The sequence below is a fragment of the Elephantulus edwardii genome, unplaced genomic scaffold, assembly GCF_000299155.1.
Source record: "Elephantulus edwardii isolate Elephantulus edwardi_28Jun2011 unplaced genomic scaffold, EleEdw1.0 scaffold00044, whole genome shotgun sequence".
Lineage (NCBI taxonomy): Eukaryota > Metazoa > Chordata > Mammalia > Macroscelidea > Macroscelididae > Elephantulus > Elephantulus edwardii.
In genome coordinates this window covers 10,180,629-10,204,112 of record NW_006399794.1, presented here as the reverse complement: position 1 = coordinate 10,204,112, position 23,484 = coordinate 10,180,629, and the positions used below count along the sequence as shown (strand labels likewise).

The following is a 23,484-nucleotide window of genomic DNA, read 5'->3' as shown; positions in this document are numbered from 1 at the left end:
GAGTCATGCCATTAGTGTGCTTTTCCCCCTGAGAGATGTCTTGAGATCTTCTCCTCTTGAAGCCAAATAAAGAACAAAGACTGGTCTTTCAAGTAAACCCAAGAACAGACATCATTGTCTCATAATATTTTTTAATGTATTCATATATTTGTATTTGTTTGAAAATCATATTGGTTTTTCATATGATCAAAGACATTTTATAACATTACTTTCCATTGAGAACTGTAATTGATTAATTACGTTGTAATTGTAATTATGGTTTCCCCCTTTCTCCTATCTTATCCATTTAATATTACCACTCTCTGATTCAGTTTTCATGTTACCCCTCCAATATTCGTTCTATCTGCTTGTAAACCATCCCTAAACTTTTTCTAATAATGGTCTTGTAGGATAATTGTCCTTTTTGTGACTATGTCATACAGCATAAATTGTTCTAGATCATGCAGATTGTATTTAATGATTTGTAATTGTTTCTTAGTGATACATAATACTCCATGTATGAATGTATCCAATTTTTTGTCATTTGTCTGTTAATGGACACGAGTTGTTTCTGTTTGCTTCCACAAATAATGCTGGAATAAACATGGGAAAGTGTATACTAGTTTGTGTCACTATTATTTCTTTGGGATTTAGAGCTAATAGTGGGGTTGCTGGATACAATGATATTTCTCTTCCAAACTTTGTAAAGAGGCATCTAACTGATTTCTTGAGTGCTATTCCATTTTTTTCTTCTCATAATAGTATATTTTTCTTATAGCTTATGAGAATACTTGGCTGGGTTCTTGGGTGGCTGAATAGTAGCAGTATGTTGTTCTCTTTGTTCATTCATTCATTTGTAGGTTTACTGTCCAGACCCACAGCCTATGCTGTTTCTCTGCATAGGCATTTGGCCACCTTATCCCTTATTTCCTTCATCTTTATACCATAGATGATGGGGTTCAGCATTGAGGGTAAAAGAAGGTAGAGATTAGCCAGGAGGATGTGGACATGTGGTGGGATATTGCGACCAATTCGGTGGGTGAGAGAGGAAAAGAGTGCAGGCACATAGGTAACAAGGATAACGAAGAGGTGAGCTGAGCAGGTGTTGAGGGCTTTGTAGACAGCATCTCGGGATTTAAGGTGCACCACTGCTTGCAGGATAAGGGCATAAGAGATGCCAATGAGCAGGAGGTCAAGGCCTACAACAAGAAGGATTACGAAGAGCCCATAGACTCGATTAGGCCTGGTGTGATCACAGGCAATTTTAACCACAGCCATATGATCACAGTAAGTGTGGGGAATGACCATGTGGCAGAAAGTCAGCCTCTGAAGCAGAAGAGGCATGGGCAAGATAAGAATCACACCCTTGGCTAGAGCAGCCAGTGCAAGGCGTCCAACAAGGGAAGGGCTCAGAATTGTGTTATAGCGTAAGGGCTCACACACAGCCACATATCGGTCAAAAGCCATTGCCACGAGTAGGGCTGATCTCACTACGGATGCACCATGGATGAAAAACATCTGAGTAAAACATCCATTAGCAGCAATGTCCTTATCATTGAACCAGAAGAGGCAGAGAATCTTGGGTACAAGAGCTAGAGTAGATATGAGGTCAGCCATCATCAGCAGGGCCAGGAGCAGATACATTGGTGTATGGAGTGTGGATTCTGTGGCCACCAGAAAGAGGATAGCACCATTGCCAATGAGGATAACCAAAAACATGGAAGATAAAGGAAGAGACAGCCACAAGTGTTGTGACTCTAAGCCAGGTATGCCCAACAGAGCAAAGGTCACGGAGTTGGAATGGTTGAAGATTAGCATGGTTGAAGACAGTAGAAGTGGCTAATCCTTCTTAAAGAACAGTTAAACACATGCCAATGAGATTGTTTTCTATCAGCTTAGTTTCTAAAGACTTGCTAAGATAGAAGCCAGAAAAGAAGATTGAAAAAATCTTTGAGGTCAAAGAATCTGCAGTCTGGATTTAGCTCTATACCAACCAGTTATATTGCCCTCAAATCAGTTATGATTTTTTCCCCCCAAAATGAGTTTTGTTATTCTCTTTATTAAAAGATGTTTACTCTTCCCTCTCCCAGTACAAATATTCTACATTTCAAAGACTATTTCTGGAGTCTTGAATAAGAGGAGGAAATATTTTTGTCCTTAGTGAAGAAATAGCAATATTGATTAGAAGAACCATGATCTTCTTACTGCAAAGCTTCCTATACAATGGCAAAATACACTTCTCCCCTGTTGGTCTGAGAGTGCTGAGATGTTGGGGTGGAATATTTGAGTTTAGTTGACTTCATATGCTGCCTCTTTCAGTGGCCTTCTGTTTGATTATGGTGCTATTTCTTTCCCTACCCACACCCATGGACCTCAATTAGATTCTGACTCAGATTGTCCTTGCAAGACAGTACAGAACTGTTCCACTGGGTTTCCAAGGATGCAAATCTTTGTGCAAGCAGGTTGCTGAATCTTTATCCCAAGGGAGGACCAATGGATTAGCAGATGAGCTCTTAGTCATTGCACACCAGGACTTCATTTATCTCTCCATAGAACACTATATTTTTTAGAAAAAAAATGTGAAATATATGCCAGTAATAAATAGATTAAGATACTTTCAGGTTTCTCACATCTACAAAATTATTTATTTGCTAGTCAACCTCTCAAAGTTTCTAGGTTCATGCATTTCTCTTCTTGTGTAAACAGACCCTTATGTGTGAAATGCATTAACTTTAATTATAAGATGTTTACTTTAAATCAGTCCACTGGGATACCTAACAGCATACGTGTATACCTCTGTTTCTACAATGAATTAAGAAAAATTTTTCTTTTCTTCCTCTCTGTGGTGGTATCTATGGAGACTTTAAGAATTTGTTAATCAATACGATTTTCCACTAATGTTTCCTTTATGATATCTCCTATTTGAAGACAAATTCTTCACTTTTACAGACACATAAGTAAACTCAGTTCCAGAATCTCCTAGAATCCTTAGGAGTCACTTGCATATAATAAAAACGTTTATGTTAAATCCACTTAGAGTATGTAATATCTTTATAAAATACTTATGTTCCATTTATCATCCTAGAATCTGAGTTTGTTCATTACTATTACTCTCGTTGTTTTTATATAGACCTTAATAAAAGACCTTCTTCATTTCTAGATACTTTACCCTGATTACTACAGCTGAAATCTCTGTGCTCAAAGACTAAAAGCTGTAAAGTAGCATTTTTTTTACCAATTATTCTCAGTCACATATGTATCAATAAACATGATACTCATAAAACTGTTGTAGTTCCCACAAGAGGTTACGTAAAATTTAACTCTGTGAGATTTTTCACATTCTTAAAACTTAGTTTCCACTCATAGCACATCTAGATTATGTTTACCAAAATAAACTTGTGTTCAGTTCAATTACATGCTCACTTTCCCATCCTTGTTTATATTGTACCTCTACTCCTGTCTACATAGCTATGCATTTTGTTTCTGAAATAATTCTTACAGCTGGTGGATTTGAACTATATGCCTTTTAGATCGCAGGGCAGCTCCTTACCACTAGGCCACCGGGCTCCCTTCTAAAATAAGTCTTACCATTTAACTTACATCTATTAAATTTCTTCTAGAAGTCAAAATCTGCAAATCCACTCCACACTATAATCTTTGACAGGATTTTTCAACTACTAAAAAACTCCCAGACTCTTGCTTATTTATTTTACTTTACCAATCTTCTGTCAACTCGATTGTCACAAATGAGGTATACTTTCAGGTGCCTGGGGCAGAGGCTCTGATGGTCACTAGAAAATAGAAATAGTGGGGCTAAATATAGAAGGATCATAGAAAAAACAGTCTTCTTTAGAAAGGGGAGACTTAGGTACTTGTTTCAAATGCTTATGGAACTTACCTGAAAATGTCCCTTTATATCATTTCTAACAGGTTCTTTTCTTTATTGTCATTTGCAAGTCACAACTTGAATTTGTCTATCATATGCGTCATGGTTCACTGCTGCTGGACGTAGCTTCCTACAAGGTTCTTTCTTTTCATTCTGGTTCTCCTCCTTTACTCCTTCCTAGAGACACAACATAAAACCTCTGTTCAGGGAAAAAGAAGTACCAAGACTATATAAAGAAAATTTTGAACTCTGGACACAATCATGAGTCTCCAGAGGCCTAGGATGTCAGAAAGCTGAAAGGAGTAGTTCATTAGGGCTTAGAGTATAACCCTTGGGGCTTTTATTTAGAGAGGAGCAATATGATCTGAAAAATTATTCTCAAAAGGAAAGGGACAGTTTTGACCATTCCAAGTTTTCTCCACAGGAGAAAGATGGGATAATTTGCTTCTATAAAGACTAGTGGGGGGAAACCAAACAACTCATTGTTTCAAGTAGATTTCAAGTCTAAGCAATTATCATGGTGCCTTCTGAGGCTGTAAATCTTTCTGGAAGAAGGCTGCCGGTATTCTCCCACTAAGCAAATGATAAATTCAAACTACTGATCTTTTGGTTAGCAGCTTAATGTATTCATTACACATTATGTCACCAAGGTTCACTTCTGTGAAGATTGCACACCCTTGAGAACCTTATGGGGAAGTGCTGTGCTGTGTGTACCATTAAGTCAGAATCAACCCATATCTGACCCTCCAGCAGGTTTTCAGAGCCTGTAATTGCACAGGAGGAGATTGCCCATATTTCTTTCATGGAGCAACTGGCGAATTTGAACCATGTGCCTTCGGGATTGCAGCACAGACTCTTACCACTAGGCCATCAGAGCTAGCAGAAGATGGCTCAAGATTAGACAATGCTTCCTTCCATTGTACAACTTATTGCTGCTTAGTTGGACCAGTCAAAGACTCTTAACAACACAACTAGTTTTGAAGCTTTCTAAAGTTTGAGACAAGTAGCTTAGCTTAAGAAGTCTCTCAGGGGCGAGCTCTGGTGGCCTAGTGGCAAGAAGGTGCACTGCAATCCCAGAGGTACTGGGTTCAAATCCACCAGATGCTCTGCTGAAGAAGGAGGGACAATCTCCTCCTGTACCAGTCAGATATGATTTGACGGTACACATATTTAAAAAAAAAAAAAAGTATAAAAAAAAGAAGTCTCTCAGGAAATAAAATCAACACAACGACATAATAAAATCAATATAACAAAGCAATACTCCATATTGTCAAGTCAGTTTACTCTCATGACAACCTTCCATCATGTTTGCAAGGCTGTAAATTTTTATGGGACGGGATTGTCCATCTTTCTCCCATACATGAAGTTGCTGATAGATTCTAGTTCAGATTCAAGGTTTCCTGTCATAAATATCCTTTCAGATATGGTATGTTCAACAGTAGAACATTTGAAAAGGTCTATAGAAATCAAGTTTTGAAATGAATGGTAGGGAGAGAAGGGGGAATCACAGCACTACACAGGTAATTCTCCAAAGTGTCTCTGTATTTTATAGGGTCTTAAACAATGAGAAAAGATGATTTTCTGGGATTAGGTTTTTAAGATCACTTGTTCAGGAACTGAAGAATGCTTAAGATATGGTGGAATAAATTGCATGAGTGATGAGGCTATATAAGATAAATACTGTGTGCATGAGTAAGAGAGGATGAAAGGCACCCAAGCATCGAGGCCTCTCCTTCATAGGGTCGCTATGAGTCACCTGCGACTCGACGGCACTTAACAATAACATCAACAGAGAGAGAAAGAGAGAGAGAAAGAGAGAGATCAGCTGGCCTAGTGAAGAGAAAACGATGTGACCAAGACCAAGGTGGGTGACTTTTAGTTTGTGGCCCTCTGGCCAGTCTTTCATTGTTTTTGTTCAGACATTCCTCTAGGTCGTATAGCCCTGGTGTACAAGTTGCCATCCCGTGGTCACTTGTGGTTGCTGTGAGGCTGAACACTGTGACACGGATGTGTCAAATGCGTTAATGGTTGGCTACCCAATGCGGACTGAGAGTGGGATGGAGCTCCCCAATTAAACAAGCGTGGAAGGAGGAGTGGCATCCACTTTCATAATAGCTTGCCTCCAGAAACCCTATGAACCTGGAGAGAGGATGAAAGGCACTCAAGCGTCAAGGCCTCTCCTTCATAGGGTCGCTATGAGTCGCCTGCGACTCAACGGCACTTAACAACAACAACATGAGTATGTTTTTCTGAAGTGTGTTAGTTCCATAGAAAACTAGGCCATGTTTTTGTGGAAAGACAGTTACCAAGATAAGCATAAGTGATGAGTCCTCCATAAAGGGTATCAGGATGTGTAAATCTTGGCAATATTTAGTGCACCATCCTTGTTGTTGAATGCCATGAAGTCATTTGCCACTCATAACAACCCTATGTAAAATAGCTCTGAATCCTCTCCTATCCCGACCAAATTTCACTGTCTCTGACACACCTATCCCCATTACTATGTCAATCCATCTCATCCATGGTCTTCTTCTCTTGCTCTGTCCTTCTACCCGTCCAAGCACGATGTCCTTCTTCAAGGACTGGTCCCTCCTGGCAACATGCCCAAAGACAGAGCTTCAAAATCATTGTTCCCAAAGAGCAACTTTGTTTCATTCACTCCAGGACAGGCCTGTTTGTTTTCTTGGCAGTTGATGATACATTCAATATTCTTTTCCAGCATCACAACTTAAAGGCATTGGTTTTTTCTCTATCATCCATAGCATTGTCCAGCTCTCTGATATGTAACAAGCAATTGAAAAGTCCATGGCCTGGATCAGACATGCCTTTGTCTTTTGACTGAAATAATTGTTCTTCAGCACTCTGGAGAGGTCTCTGACAGCAGGGTTTCCTAATGCAATTAGTCTTTTGATTTCCTGGCTGATAATTTCAGTGTTGATTATGGAACCAAGCAAGTTGAAATTAACAACAATCTCAACCTCTTCCGTCTATCTTGGTGTTGTCAATTGACCTAGTGGTAAGAATCTTTCTTTTCTTCTTGATGTTGAATTTCAATCTATATTGAAGACTGCAAACTTTGACCTTCTGCAGCAATCATTTTCTCCCCCTTCTCAGTTTTGGAAGACAATGTTGAGTTACAGAGTTTGACAAGGAGAGCCCTGATTAACTCAGTTATAGTTAGTGACACTATTCTACCACTTATTTAACCCCAAAATTAGTGGCTCTTTCCCCTTAGTTGAGGAAAGTAGACACTTTCTTCCTGTGAAGATTTCCCATCTCAGAAACTCAATAGATGCTCTCTGAGTTAGAATGGACTTGATGACTATGAGTTTGGTTTATGTATAATGTACGTATGTTTTGTCAGATGCTACAGAGTCAGTTTTGACAACATAGTGAAGCTATGTTCAATTTACTTAGTGAAATACTTCCCAGTCATGCATTATCTTCACCGTTGTTATGGTTGAAGCCATTTTTCCAGCCACTGATCAATTGATCTTGTTCAGAGTCTTCTTTTTTTGCTGGGAGTAGGCATGCCAGAGACAATGAGTTTGGTACAGGATAGAGCAGGGTTCAGAGCTGTTATATATATGGTCACTGTGAGTTTCAAGCAACTCAATAACACTTAACAACAACAACATCTACACAGTAAGATATCCTAGTCTCTAAAGCTGAGAGGATAGTCTTAGAGATCAGGAAAATGAGTTTTGATGTATAAGTCTGAACTGGGTGACACAGCAGGACTTTGTAAGATTGGGTGCTCTTGTTCTAGGTTGTTGGTTGTGTGGAATGTTGGGTTGTTTTCTTTGATTTAAGCCTCTTCTCTAGTGTCAACAAGATCTCCTGGATGCCCCTTGGGACTGCAGCCCTTGGATTTCATATTATATTTTGGAGGAACATTCTTCTAAGTCATATAGCACTCTTCTCTCAATTTGCTGTAATGAGGTAATCTGGATTTGCTGTGATGTTAAACCTTATGCCATTGGGGTGTCGTATGCCATAACTGTTTCTCATGGTGGACAGTGTTTGATGGAGCTACCCGTTTCAAGAGAGGTTTAGAAGCAGGAGTGGCATCCACTTCCTAAATGCCTCTGGAAACTCTATGAACTTGGAGAAATGATGATGCAGAACGGTTCCAGATCTTTTGTTCATACCATTGCTGTGAGTCATGCTTGACTCAATGGCAATCAACAACAACAATAAGAAGAAGTTTCTGATAACTGATTCCTCTTAATAGCATATTGTTAGTATGTGGACGAACTCTCATCATTCTCACTTGTAATGAACATTTTTGTTGTACTTCTTTAAGAAGATTAGTTTGGTGCTCACTTCGGCAGCACATACACTAAAATTGGAATGATACAGGGAAGATTAGCATGGCCCTTGCACAAGGATAACACAAATTCGTAAAATGTTTAATATTTTTAAAAAAGAAAAAGATTAGCTTGTTCTTTTTGCAATTCATAATATATTCTGTAATATTCTTTAATGCTATGATTAAAAACAATGGATTCTTTTGTAGACTTCTTTATTCATATTGTTCCACATTCATATGCATTAGAAGCAGTTGAAAAGTACCATCTCTTGGGTCAAGTCCATTTATATTGTGCAAATGTGTTATGTTGTTGTTGACCATCAAGTTGGAAGCACCTCACAGCTGACCTTCCAGTAGATGCATTTAAAACATCAGGAAATAAGGAAATGCATTGCACAGAGAAAACCTGCAGTTAAGAACCTCTCCAAATCATTGAGGAGTAGTGATGTCTGTTTGAGGACTAAGGTAATGTGTGATTCAGGCCATGATCTCTCTGATCACTTGCTGTACATCAGACAATGAATAAAGATGACAGAAAAATAATTTATGACTTTGAGCTGTCGTGCTGGAGAAGAACACTGAAAAATTTATGGACAGCCAAGAGAACTAACAGGTATGTCTTGGAGAGGGTGTAGCCAGAGTGCTCTTTGGAGGCAAGAATGATGAGGCTTGGTCTCACAGACTGGGTATGTGGCTAGGAGGGGCTATTCCTTGGAGGAGGACATGATACTGTGAAGGGTGGAGGGTCAGAGAAGGAGAGAAGACCCTCAACCAGGTGAATTAAAAGGGTGACTGAGGCAAAGGGCTCATGTGTATTAGGAAGTGTGAGGATGACACAAGTTAGGACAGGGTTCAGACCTGCTGTTCATAGGGTCACTGTGAGTTGTACTCAATTCGATGACACCTAACAACAACAACAGCAAATCATACAGGAGGAGATTGCCCATCTTTCTCATATGGAGCAACTGGTGGATTTGAACCATGTACCTTTGAATTAGCAGCACAACTCCTGACACTAAATCACTAAAGATTTCATGTGAGACATATTTTCCCCTTACATTATTATTTAGTCAGCTAGAAGAGACAAGTTTATATTTCTAGTTTCATAGAGAACACAGAAGCTCCCTGAGGAGATATGTTTAAACTAGATAGTTTTAGCCTTAAACCCAGTGCAACCTACCAAACTCCCAAAAGGGATTGTGAGACAGGTCTCATCTGTATATGGTTTCTTGGCTCAGCATTTAGATAGTTAAGGGTAAATAGACACTAGTAATTCAAGACCAGCAATCTTCTGAGGATGCTTTCTGAATATGTGCCTTCTCATTTTTCCAGAGTTGGAGTCATGTGAGTTTGGGCTAAATATAGTGTCTGGGAAAAAAACATTTCTTAGGTTTCACAAGAAATCTATCAGACAACTGAGGCTGGGAAGGCTACTTTAAAGCTGAATGAACTTTAGGGGCCAGGAGAGGTCATTTTACTGAACAGATCTTTGAGTAATCTGCTTTAGAATTTTAGACAGGATGCTCCCTAAAACAGAAGTTCTAGCTTGGCAATTAGACTGAGCATTAGAAAAAAGGATCAGAGCAACAAACGGGGGGTGGGGGGTCGGGGGAAGCAAATGGTAGGACAAGCAGATGAGGGAAATTAGAAACATTATAAGGAAGTTTTGAGACATTTACACTATTCTGGAAATTCCTAAAAAATACATATTCACAAAACAGCTAAGAAAAATTTGTGTGTTCAGAGACAAAAGACCTTGTATAGAGATCAACAGTGGGCAATAGGTTGGGAGGAATCAGCAGATCCTTAGTGATAACCCTGGTGCAGTAATCATAGTCTGTTATTCTGCTAAGGGTAGAGGTCAGCTCGACTTGTGCAAAGAGTGACAGCCTTCAGGTTTTGATAACAAAGAGACTTCTCAATTCTCATTCCTCCAAATTGTGATGTTGGAAGTTTCATCTGTCTGAAGGTATTGGCTCTCACATCACTCTAAAATCAGCTAGGGACTGAGTCAAAGGGATAGGTTTAAATAAAGGTTTGCCTGAGAGCCTTCATAATTACATTTCAATTGGGTCCAATGAATGGGCTGGTATGTGTAGAAGTGAGGGTTGCTTAAAAAGAGAAGATTATAGAAGCTGCAAGTATTACTTTAAAAATTAGAGGCTAAAAAAAAAAAGTAGAGGCTAAACAAGTCAAGAAATATGTGATCATCTGTTCTTGGGCTTGTTTTCACAGGGGGAAAATAAAAAAGTCAGAAAGCACAGAATCAGTAACCTAAAGAGAATCAACACATTAAACCTCCTGGATATGAGTCAGTGAATTTATGAGAAGACTCATAAGCCTAAACTTAAACTGGATGATGACAGTAAGGGAGATTTGTTTTTGGTGAAAAGAACTCTGCTTTTACCTTCTGGTTCCAGCTCTGTGATGAGCCACTTAACTGAAAACAACCCACATTAGTTCAATGAGCAAAGAAAGATCATGAAAGGCAGAGCTGAGTGTGCCTTATTTGGTTGAGAACAGCCAGGGAAGCTGTTTCCAAATCTCCAAATGAAAAGATATATACTATGTAATATGTATTTTATCAACAAGTTTGTTCTACAGTGGAATGAATTACGTTGAATGGAAACTATTTACCCACCATATAGATGTTTGAACCAAGATAAGATCCTAAGTGGCTAACTAGTAGCAATTATGTATGAGACATTACATTCTTTTCTGCTAAAGTAATGATGTTAATAGTGATAAAAGCATATTATATTTATTGAGAAACTTCTATGGACCACAAGCTATCCTAAGTCCCGTTTTAAAATAAAAAAAAATTATATTATTCAAACCTAAAAATGTGTTCTTTCCATTTTACATATCAGAAAACTTTAGGATTCTGGAAGAAAATTAATCAAAGTAACAATTTGACCAAGAAGTAAATAAAAAGTTTTCTCCTTCCCAATTTTTGGTTCCCATAACTTCACTTGCTTTATCATCACAAATTGATGTTCTAATAGCATGAGAACTAATTGCTTCTAAAATACCTTATTTCATCAAAGGCCATGTGAAGACAAGGCTAAAAGTTTAAGTGTACAGTCCTCTATCTATTAGGTACATATAGTGATACATACTGTCCTCTCTATTAGGGAGCTCTGGTGGCCTAGTGGTAAAGAACTGGACTGCAAATAAAAAGGCACACCATTCAAATCCACCAGCTGCTCTGCTAAAGAAAGATAGGCAATCTCCTTCCACATGATTAAACTGCTTCTGAAAATCCAGTAGAGGGTCAGCTATGGGTTGGTTCTGACTTGACTGTACACACAATAACAGTATTGTTTAACCTCTTAACTAAGCCTACTTGAGAAGAAAAGAACTTGACTGTGGTCCAAAATTGCAGGGAACAACTCTCTATTCCTCTATCTCCAACCCCAGATACTATAGACACAGTATCTGGTCCACTATGGAATAGGAGAGCTTAGCTCTCTTCTCATATTATATGCAGAATGTAATGCATACATACACATCCAGAGTGACAAAGAGTTGCGGCAAGGAGTTAATTCTTCTTTGATAACTGTTTTCTACTTCCTATGTTTTCTGGTATCTGTAATTGTTTTACACTGCATATTATATCTAGAATAGGGTTAGTTACAACCACTGTATATGGTTGAATCAAAAGTGTAAACTACTCAGCAATGAAGTTACTATTCCCTTCTGAAAACTTCTATCTGGTATTATTTATCAGCTTTTCTTCTGATTATGGTGCACATGCTCCTTTTATCTATCCACTCTTCTGTATAATTCTTTTTATCTATCCACTTTTTTTAATGGTCTATGTTCCCTTAGGTGCTGGAATTATAAGAAAGGAACAATAAATGAGAGACTAGAATAAAACTCCATAAATGATTCATCACTAATACCAGCTAGAAATGAAGAATTTACTTTTTGATGTTACAAATGTATAGAATGGAGAAGTTGGCTATATTCTTTATTTTTTTTACATCATAAATTTTCAGAGATGGTAAGTGAATAAATGACTCTGTAATGGGTTTGGAAAGAATGGAATTTTCTGGTTAAGTATCAGAACGATGTCCCAAAAGGTGAAACTTCAAAACTTTTAAGGAAAGGCAGCTAACTGGAGTTATGAGAGTGAAATTCTTATATAGATTTAAATGAAGATTGAGTATGAGAAATTATCTATTGATGAGTAAAAGGGGTAGAAGTTACTAGTATAATATAGTAGTTGTTATGTATAATCATGTCAGAACTGACTCATAGTTGATCCTCCAGAGAGTTTTCATAGGCAGTGACTCACACTGGAAAAGATTGTCCATTTTACTCCAATAGCAAACAGGTGAGGAACCATTACCAAGCATTCCACCCGAACTAGAACTCATTCTAAATATTAAGGTAAGAATAACAATATTCAACTTCATCATGAACTGTTTGCAACTTAGGTTTTGGAGAGACGGTTCTACTTAATCACCTCCCTTTCAGTATTCTTCATAAAAGTGTGTGTTAGCTTTCAGGTATATTCCTGGGGAAAAAAGAAAATGAATGGGCTTGATCCTTTCCTTTACTGACAATAGAGGTTAGCTAGAACACAATTCTAGCTTACTTAAACAGTTATTTGCTTTTTTTTAATTGGCTTGCTTACAGAGTTTGTATGCATTTGCACTCCTCCTTGCATTTACTTATTTAACAAACATTATGTAACAGGTACTATTTGAGACCTTTTACAAGTACTAACACGTTTGTTCTTTGCGACTCTTATTGGGTGCTATCCAATTACTCCTGATTCATAGCAGCTGCATGTGACAAAATGTAACTGTCTGCTTTTGGCTGTAATAGGATTTTCTCTCTTTTTGTTTATACTGAGCTGATCATTACCTTATTGTATATTACTTTTCCCTTGATTTTTCCTCATCTCCATTCCTGATAATCATCAAAGAATATTTCTTTGTTCAAAATCCTGGATGAGATGGATTAACTCAGTGGCTGGGGTAATGGGGGTGGGTGTGTAGGACAATGCAGTTGGCTCTGGATAGAGCAGGGTTCAGAGCTATTGTACATAGGGTCACTCTGAGTTGCAAGCATCTAGACAGCACTTAACAACAATAGCAGCAAACTAACTTTTCATAATAATGATCTCAAACAATATGTGTCCTTTGTGCCTTATTGATTTCATTCAACATCATGCCTTCCAGATTCATCCATGTTATGCAGGGTTTCATAAATTGTCACTGTCAGCAATCTTTATGGAAGCCAATTATGAAGTCTTTCATCCAAAGAATCACTAGCTGGGTTTGAACTGTCAAACTTTTGATTAGAATCTTAGTGCTTAAGTATTTGTGCTACAAGAACTCCTTATTCTAGGGGATAGGTACCATTCTTAAATGCACTCTCCTAACGTTAATATAATTTCTGTTTCTTTAGCCTCACTTGTGCTCCTCTTCTGTCTCTCCAGGTAATATGAGATTGTGTGGGAGTCTCTAACCAGAGAGGAGGGTAAGCACTCTTGACTACACCATGGAGTCTCCTAATCACACTGTCCTGGACCCTTCTGTCTTCTTTCTCCTGGGAATTCCAGGTCTAGAGCAGTTCCACCTGTGGCTCTCGCTCCCTGTGTGTTGTCTGGGCACGGCCACAATTGTGGGCAACATCACTATCCTGGTTGTTGTTGCCACCGAACCAGCTCTGCACAAGCCAGTGTACCTTTTCCTCTGTATGCTCTCAACCATTGACTTGGCCGCTTCCTTCTCCACTGTTCCCAAGCTACTAGCCATCCTCTGGTGTGGAGCAGGACACATCACTGCTTCTGCCTGCTTGGCACAAATGTTTTTCATCCATGCCTTCTGTATGATGGAGTCCACTGTGCTGTTGGCCATGGCCTTTGACCGTTACGTGGCCATCTGTCACCCACTCCGCTATGCCACTATTCTCACCGATACCATCATTGCCCGCATAGGTGTAGTAGCTATGGTGCGGGGCTCCCTGCTTATGTTTCCATGTCCTTTTCTAATTCGGCGTTTGAGCTTCTGCCAAAGCCATGTGATCCCCCATACATACTGTGAACACATGGCCGTAGTGAAGCTGGCCTGTGGGGACACCAGGCCTAACCGTGTGTATGGGCTGACTGCAGCACTACTGGTCATCGGGGTTGATTTATTCTGCATTGGTCTCTCTTACGCCTTTATTGCTCGAGCTGTCCTTCGTCTCTCATCGCGTGAAGCTCGGTCCAAGGCCTTAGGGACATGTGGATCCCATGTATGTGTCATCCTCATCTCCTATACCCCAGCCCTTTTCTCCTTTTTCACTCACCGCTTTGGGCATCATGTTCCACTTCATATTCACATTCTTTTGGCCAACATATATCTGCTCTTCCCACCTGCTCTTAATCCTCTAGTATATGGTGTTAAGACCAAGGAAATCCGGGAAAGGGTTGTCAGGGTATTTCAACGGGGACAGGGACCAGGAAGCAAAGCATCTGAATGATCCAGACGTAAACAACAGGGTTAGTCCAAAAGAAAAGAGGCTTGTCAAGTTTAGGTAATCAACAGTATTTCAGACTAAAGTTTGAAGGGAGATAAGATAACCTCTGCAGAACCTTTTAGAATATTTCCAAGCATAATAATAAATTTTTTAAAAATCACAGAAAAAGCCAAGGAGGTTCAGTATTCTTCCTTTCCAGTCATGAAATGTGACCATGGGAAAATTCTTCCAACTCGTTGAAAATGAACAGGTTATGCCCTGTGGAATTTCTGCCCTGCCCTCAGTTCAGAAAAGCCTAATAGTTGTTCTCACTTTCTGTCTTCTCTCAAAAGGTAAGATTTCCATTTCTAACCTAATACAACAGCTATACCTGCTGTCTGACTATTTGCAAAGACCAACCAAACAAAATCCACTGTTATTAAGTTAATTTTTACTCACAGCAGTACGTAATTGATTTTCAAAGGTTGTACATTTTAACAGAAAGTAAATGCTCATCTTTCTCCCACAGAGTAGCTGGTGAGTTTAAACCACTGACTTTTAGGTGAGCAACTCAGCACATTAATACAATAGAAATTAGAACTGCAAGGAACATGTAGAGTTTTGCAGGAATTCTGTGTTCTTTTTCACCAGAAGAATTTGGAGACAAGAAGAGGGAAGAGACATATGAACACCTACAATATTTGCTAGTGACAAAGCAACAGAGTAAAACTTGTAAACATTTAAATCAGAGCAATAGAACATTGATGAATGAAGGCAATGGGGGAGGGCAGTGAGAAAGAATTCTTCCTTTCTAAACTTGGCTGTTCATCCCAGAGCTACATTTCTGTGTCCAGGATCCAGATGTTGTTTTTAGGTGCATCGAGTCAAGTACAATCCATAGTGATCTATGAACAATAGATCTGAACCCTCTCCCTATCTTGTGCCAACCTCACAATTTCTGATACACTTGAGCTCATTGATGGAGTCACTGTGTCAATCTACCTGCTTGTCAACCTTCCTCTCTCTTTCGCACTCCCACCCCCACCCCGCATTCCCAAGCATGGTATTCCTCTCCAGTAAATAGCCTCTCGCAGCAATATGCCAAAAGTATGTGAAACAAAGTTTTAACATCTTGGCCCAAGGAGCATTCTGGCTCCACCACCTTCAAGACATATCTGTCTGTTCTTTTGGCAGTCCATGGAATGAATATTCAGCACTATTCTCCAACACCACAGTTAAAAGTCATCAATTCTCTTTCATTCCAATTCATTGTCCAGCTCTCAGCAGCATACCAAGTGGTTTAAAAGACCATGGCCTGAATCTGGTACACCTTAGACCTCAAACTAATATCACTGCTCCTCAATAATTTGGAAAAGTCCCTAACTGTAGACTTTCCTAATGCAATACATCTTTTGATCTCCTGACCAAGTAAGATGAAGTCTTTGACTGTTTCAAACTTGTATCCATCTATCATGATGTTGCCTAATGGTCTAGTAATGAGAATTTTTGCTTTCTTGATGTAGAGATGCAATTCATATTAAGGCTGTGGTTTTTGATCTTTTGAAGCGAACACTTCAAGTCCGCCTCACTTTCAGCAAGGCATGTTGTGCCACCAGCATAAAGGTTATTGATTAGTCTCCCTCTGTTCTGTTGTTGTTGTTTTTCACAGTGTGTTGTTTTATTTGAAACCATACCACTGGTGCACCCCAGGGTCAGCATAGGTGGTTGGCCCTTCACCAAGCAGAGACCCCGAAACTGGGGCCTGTGGCCCTGCTCTGATGGCTCACTGGGGGTTCTCGGAGCTGATGGAGGTGGTTGTGCTCATCTTCTCTTGGTCATCACTGGCCTGTTCACCTTGACCTTCTTGATAAACTTGTGATAGTGGCCATAGAGAATCTGTTCTTTGGGCTTCTTCACCTTTCTGGGATGAGTGGAGGGCTTTCAGGTGATGTGTTGGGTTTTGTTCTCTGCCCCCTTCAATTCCTCTTGATCTTTATTCTTTACTGGTCTTGGCACCTTTGATCTAGATAAATGCTTGCACTTACAGGGAGCTTGTCAGAAGGCTTCCCCCTGGAGGCATTGGGAAATTGTCACCCACCTGCTGAAGTGGATGGCTGTGACTCCATGGCTGTCTTTATTCTGTGGAAGCGGTTTAGTCATCTCTTCTTCTAGATACCACATTCTTTTTCATGAAGTCCAGCTTCTCAAAGAATTTGTTCAGCATACAGTTCAAACAGTTGTAGAGTTAAACTTTCAATATGATTTTCCTAGCCATCAAATCTGACTTGACCATGTGGATGGGCAAATAGGGCATGTTAGCCTATCCAAGATCATATACACTGCACATCAGTGTATATAACTGAATTGCTGAATCAAAAGAATTGAATAAATTGAATTGCTATTTTACATTCACTAATTGACTAATTGACTCCCCTGCTAACATATAAACCCTACAGCTCCAGCTCTGTATTTCACATTGTTGTGTACCATAGAGTCAGAACTAACCCATAGCTGACCCTCCAGAGAATTTTCAGAGGCAGATAATTGCATTGGAGGAGATTGCTCATCTTTCTCCCGTGGAGTAGCTGTGGCCTTGAACTTCATGTCTTCTGGATTACAGTACATTTTCTTGTCACTGGGCCATGAGAGCTCCTATTTCACATTGAGTGTTCCCATAGTTATAAGTACAGCTGGAGAAAGGATCTAAATATGCAGATTTGTAAAAGCACTATTTATCTTTTTAATTCTGCTCTTAGGGCTAAATGTATATACATTGCTTGCAATAATAAACTGGTGTCATATTCAACTCCATTACACATGTCCTTTTCTTGACAAGCTACATTGCTATCTACTTAACTTTTAAAAATGAAATTATTAGAAATGATCTAACTGCTAATCACTCACATTGATTTTTTTATTCTTAATGCCATTGATTTCTTCTTTACAATTGTATCAATATATTTTATTTTGTTGCTCATGTCCATTGACATATATGCTTAATTTCAATGATTCATATCTTCTTAGAGAGTTTAGATCATCATTCAACTTATTTTTCTTATGTTCACAATCTGTTTGAAACTATTGGATTTTTCACCTAATAGCAAACCTTCTCTTGACCTTAGTGACCTCTCTTTTTTATGCAAGGCTCTAGATATTATTGAAATAAAGTTTTGTTTAAACTAATTATTAAGTAAAATAATGATTGGTACCAGTTCAGTTTATTCACTTACCAGCCCCTCATGTATTGACTGTGCAAAAGCATTTGATTATGTGGATCATACAAACTAAAACTGGCTAACATTGATGAAAATGGGAATTCCAGAACATTTTATTGTGCTTCTGTGAAACCTATACCTAGATCAAGAAGCTGTTGTTTGAACAGAGCAAGGGAACATTGTGTGGTTTGAAATCAGGAAAGGTGTGTGTCAGGATTGTATCCTTTCTCCATACCTGTTCAATTTGTACACTTAGAAATTATTCATGAAATGGTATTCCATAAAGAAGAACATGGCATCAAGATCAGAGGAAGATTCATCAACAACCTGCATTATGCCGATGACACACAACCTTACTTGTTGAAAGTAAGGATAACTTGAAATGCTTGCTACAGCCTTCATTTTGGACTACATCTCAACATCAAGAAGACAACAATCCTCACCACTAGACTGATAAGACTGATAAGCAACATTATGAGAGGTGAGAAAAGATTGAAATTGTCAATGATTTCATCTTATGTGGATCCACAATTAACATCTTTGGTACAAGCAATCAGGAGATATATTACACTGGAAAAGCCTGCAGTCAAGAACCTCTCCAAATTGTTAAGGAGTAATGATGCCAGTTTGAAGACTCTGCTGTGCCTGATTCAGGCCATGGTCTTTCCAATGACTTGCTCTGCATCTGAGAGTTTGAAAACATATTGAAATGATAAAATAATTGATGCCTTCTAGTTACAGCATTGGAAAAGAACACTGAATATCCCAGGTACTGCCAAAACAACCAATAGATATGTTTTGGAAAATGTGCAGCCAGAGATTCTTGGAAGCAATCATGGTGAAGCTGTATCTCACATACTTCAGATTTGTTGCTAGGAGAAGCTATTCCTTGGAAAAAGGATGTCATGCTTGGAAAGATGGAGGGTCAATTAAAGACAGGAAGAACTTCAAGGAGATGGATTGACAAAGTAACTGCAGCAATGGATTCAAGTGCGTCAGAGATGATGAGGACGATACAGAATAGGACAGGGTTCAGATCTGTTGTTTAAAGGGTGTTTATGACTTGTACCTGACTCAATTTCACCTAAAACAATACTACCTCAAAAAGATTTTTTCTTATGCACGCTCAGTTATATGTAATTGAATTAGCATTTATCTGTTTGAAGATGGTTTTCTCAGTCATATAAAAACTATATCACAAGCTGTTTGTTTACTAGTAACTAACATCTAACCTTAGAGTGGGTAAAGAAAATGGGAAATATTCGGTATGAAAAACAATGTATACAAACTTTTTAAGTTATCCAGTTTAAAATAAAAATTTGATTTTTTTTTTTTTTTAAAAAGCCACTGTTAGATGGGGAAGCAGTTTTTGAGATAATTCTCACTGTTCTCCCAGATCTGCAATAAAGTGCTTTGGATATTGCAATCTGCCTGTCTTATTGGCAACTGCCTAGAGAAAGACTCCCTTGCCTTCAAAAACAGCATGAGGTTTGAAGTCATCAGTTTCTTCTTAGTACACAGATGAGCAATTTGCTCCCATGTTATTTTTTTATGTTTTTTGTCTTTGAAAACCTGCCAGAATGTCAGCTATCAATTTGTTCTGACTGAAAACATACATTTTGTATTAATGACAAATTCAATCAATAGTCTAAAATTGGTCACACATTATATACCCATTTTGGTTCTATAAATAGACCTTTTTTTGCTTATGTAGGTTCTTGGGTTTTTATAATGGAAAAAGCTGACTCTGACTTATGGTGACTCTATGAGTTAAATTGTGTTCTGTAGGGTTTTCAATGACTGATTTTTTAGAAGTAAATTGCTAAAACTACTCAGGACCTCTTTATGGACTTGAACTTCTAATTTATTGGTTAGCAATCGAATTTGTTTACTGGTTGCACCACTCAGTGTAAGAAGAAGACTTTAGACTGGTCTATCTTCAGAGTAGGGAGAACAAAAGCTGAGGTAATGAGTCACAAGCTGACTCAAAAGTAACATAAATTGTTAACTAACATGATAAATTGAAAAGCCTCTGGAATGTATATACAAACAAGATAAAAGGGGGAAGGGAGAAACAGAGGGTTGTAAAAAAGGAGATAAGAAGTAGGCAACAGTAGGGAAAGTATGTAGGCTCTGTAGTACCCAGTTAATGAGGACAGAGAGAGAGACTTGTGACCTAGGTGACCAAGCTCTTTTAGAGCTTGAGGGCCTGATATTGCAGGATTGCTTAATAAAGCCTCATTGTCACTAAACTGAGTTTAGATTGAATTACATGCATGCTTGTCAGGGCAATAGTCTGGGTAACTTATCAGCAAAGTCGTATGGGATAACACAGCCAGAAGACACTGTTCCCAGCTAGGGAATCAACCCAGATCAGGAGATAATCCAGTTCAATCCAAGAAAGTTTATTGAGGAGAAACGGCCAGGCTGACTTTAAAGTTGAGACTGGCAGCCATTTAAAGTTAGAGTGGAGTTTTATATTGTTTTACAAGGAAATTGGGGAGTTCACACTGCTTGGTTCAAGGCAATAGAGCAGGTCTGGGATTGTAGATAGTTATTCCTGGGAAAGGGAGGTGAAATAGTTTTGCAACTTTAACAGAGATGAACAGTTGCAGCTGCTGCTTTGGTCATATTTTTGGCTGTTCTGGGGGAAGGGAGAGAAAGGAGCTACAGAGCCCCAACAATAATGCATTGCCAGTTGCCAAGAGGAGCTGAGCCAGTGCCCTGCATACTCAGTGTTTTTCACACCAGAGATTCCATATAGGCAACATAATTTAAAATTAATCTCTGTTCTAATCTTTTGGGATTTCCCATTTCTCTATGGTCCTTTGTTCCCCCCAATTCAGGTCTCTGAAGGAGATCTATTATCATTAGATCACTGAGATATGTGCTTTCAGCAGAACACACTCATTGCTCACCAGCCAGCTGGTTCCCAGAGGCTGTAAATCACTTAGAAGGATATACTCCCGTGAAGCCACTGATGGAGTCTAACCACCAGAGGTGCAATTTTTGGTTAGCATTGCAATTCCCTATGGAGTACCCCATTAAAGCTATTCCTCATAAATTCAAGAGATCCATTATTCCTGTGCCCTTTTCCAACTGACAACACAGCCTCATCTTCATCACATTGTGAAATTCGTTTCTCAGGAAGTTTTGTCTCCACCCAGGAAGATTTCCACTGCCAGAACCTCAAGCTACATGTGTTTGCTCATAACCACAGTAAGTACTGAAACCTTGGCATGGTCACATTGGTTGAACTCTAAGGCACTTGATGCTTCATCCTAAGCTTGGCTTGTTTGGTTTTTTTGGTAACATCCTGTAATAGAGATTGATCTTATCCTCTGCTGTAGCAGGATATTAAGGCTTGGAGAGCATTTGCAAAAGAGAGCTAGAATTAGAAAATAACTCGGTTATGTGATAACATTGAAGTTAGTTACTTCATCTGTATCACGGACTGTTTAGCTTCTGCTGGATTATCTCCAAAGTTAATATAAGTGTCTTGTTGTTAAACAATATTAGAACCAAACATTTTCAATGCAGGAATAACATTTAAAAGACAACTTTGAAGACAGGAGGCTACAAGTTTGTTATGTTACAAGCACGTAGGGGAATTAGTGAGAGGTGGAGAAAAAATAATAAGACTGGTACAGTGTTGGGGGGGGGAACCCAGTAACCACTGCAGTTACAATAAATCAAGGAAATTAGTTTATTCCTGCATGTGGCATGAAGTGACAAAAACAGGAAGAGAGTGTGAAAGGGCAGTGGACAAGGCAGCCCCTCCCCAGATTCAAAACGGCTGACAGGAAAATACTGACATTTTGTTTACATCAAGGTGCTATAGTGTTCACGCAAATGTCTCTTGTTTTCTTTAATATGAGCGATCCTTTAATATGGGCAACAAACCCTTCCCTACTTGCCAGTGACACAGGATAGTCACAGTTACAAGAAAGGGAAATACACAATATGGATAGCCTACTGGCAAGAAGCTGTCCTGCAATCCTGAAGGCACGCAGTCAGAATCCCCCAGCCGCTCTGCAGGAGAATGGACCATCTCCTCCTGTGCGATTAACAGTCCCTGAAAACCTGATGAGGGTCAGCTGTGGGTGGGTTCCAACTCGATAGTACACAGTAACAACAAGGCAAAACGGAGAACCAGGTGAATTCCTTTAGTTCTTCAGGTTAGCCAGGAATGGAAATGTCAATGAAGCATGTAAGTGTATGTCCTTTTTGGTTTTGAGGTTTACTTCTCTTTTAAGATGCTAATGCTTACATGTTTAATAAAAAAGTCTTATTGGACAATCTCTTTCCATGCAATTAACTGCCTCTGAAAACCCACAGGAGGGTCAGCTATGGGTTGTTTCTGAGTCAATGACTTAAGACAACATTAGGAAGGTGAGCATGAAATGCAGAAACAGCATACAAGTCTCTGTAAACGGACTTTTTAAAATCAGCTCAATACTTAAGAGCTGTTTCTGTCTGGCTCACACATGGCTGAAGGCTTTAAAGTAAAAAAAAAAAAAAATTAAAAAGCCAAATGAGTTACATATATCTGAGTTCTCAAGATGAAACTATTTTGCCTAACCCCTTCAGAACTACTGTTGAAACATTCAAAGCAACACTGGTTTATTTCATCTCCAGAACCACCAGGCCTGTACGATTTACTGCCTCCGAAAAATTCACTGAAGGGTCATCTATGAGTCATTTCTGACTTCATAATATAAAAACAGCAACATATTTACGCAATCTTTTTCTCAAATTCTATCCCTCATTAAAGGACAATTTACCTTATCATTGTTGCTGTTCTGTGCTTTTGAGTCAACTAAGACCCATAGCAATCCTATAAACGATGGCTCTGAAATTTGTCCTATCCTGAGCCAACTTTACTGTCTCTAACACACTTGATCCTTTGCCACAGTCACTGTGTCAGTCTATCTCATCCAGCATCTTTGTTTTATGGACTGACCCTCTTCCCTTCCAAGAATGATGTCCTTCTCCAAGAACTGGTCCCTCCTGGCAACATGTCCAAAGTATGTGAGACAGAGCTTCAAAATCTTTGCATCCAAGGAGCAAACTGGTTTCATCCTCTCCAGGACAAATCTATTTGTTCTCTTGGCAGTCCATGGTAAGTTCAATATTTTTCTCCAGCACCAAAACTCAAAAGGCAATGATTATTCTTCTATCATCTTTATTTGTTGCCTAGTTCTCAGATTCATAGCAAGCACTTGAGAAGAACATGGCCTGGATCAGGCACGCCTTAGTTTCTAGACTGATATTGTTGCTCTTTAGCTCTCTAGAGAGATCTTTAACAGCAGATTTTCCCAGTGCAACTCGTCTTTCAATTTATTGACTGCTGGTCCTGAGAGTGTTGATTGCAAACCCATGCAAGATAAAATCATTAACAACCTCATTCCTTTCTCCATCTATAATGATACTGCTTATTGGCCCCCTGGTGAGGATCTTTGTTTTCTTAATGTTGAGATGCAATCTATATTGAAAGCTGTAGTCCTTGACCTTCTGCAGCAAATGCTTCAAGTCCTACTCAGTTTCAGTGAACAAACTTCTGCGACCTGCATAACACAGGTTGCTGATGAGTCTTACTCCAATTCTGCACCTTATCAATAGGGGGATATATATAT

General features: G+C 39.0%; 2 protein-coding genes across 2 annotated transcripts; one reads left to right on the top strand and one right to left on the bottom strand.

Moving 5' to 3' along the window:
- Positions 1 to 861: 861 nt before the first annotated feature.
- Positions 862 to 1,797, bottom strand: LOC102868899 (putative olfactory receptor 52P1-like). The gene has a single exon (XM_006885647.1). It carries the CDS (start codon positions 1,795 to 1,797, stop codon positions 862 to 864), a length of 936 nt encoding a protein of 311 aa, XP_006885709.1.
- Positions 1,798 to 13,679: 11,882 nt separating this feature from the next.
- On the top strand, positions 13,680 to 14,657 carry LOC102845264 (putative olfactory receptor 52P1-like). Its single transcript, XM_006885485.1, has one exon. It carries the CDS (start codon positions 13,692 to 13,694, stop codon positions 14,655 to 14,657), a length of 966 nt encoding a protein of 321 aa, XP_006885547.1. The 5' UTR covers positions 13,680 to 13,691.
- The last annotated feature ends 8,827 nt before the right edge of the window (positions 14,658 to 23,484 follow it).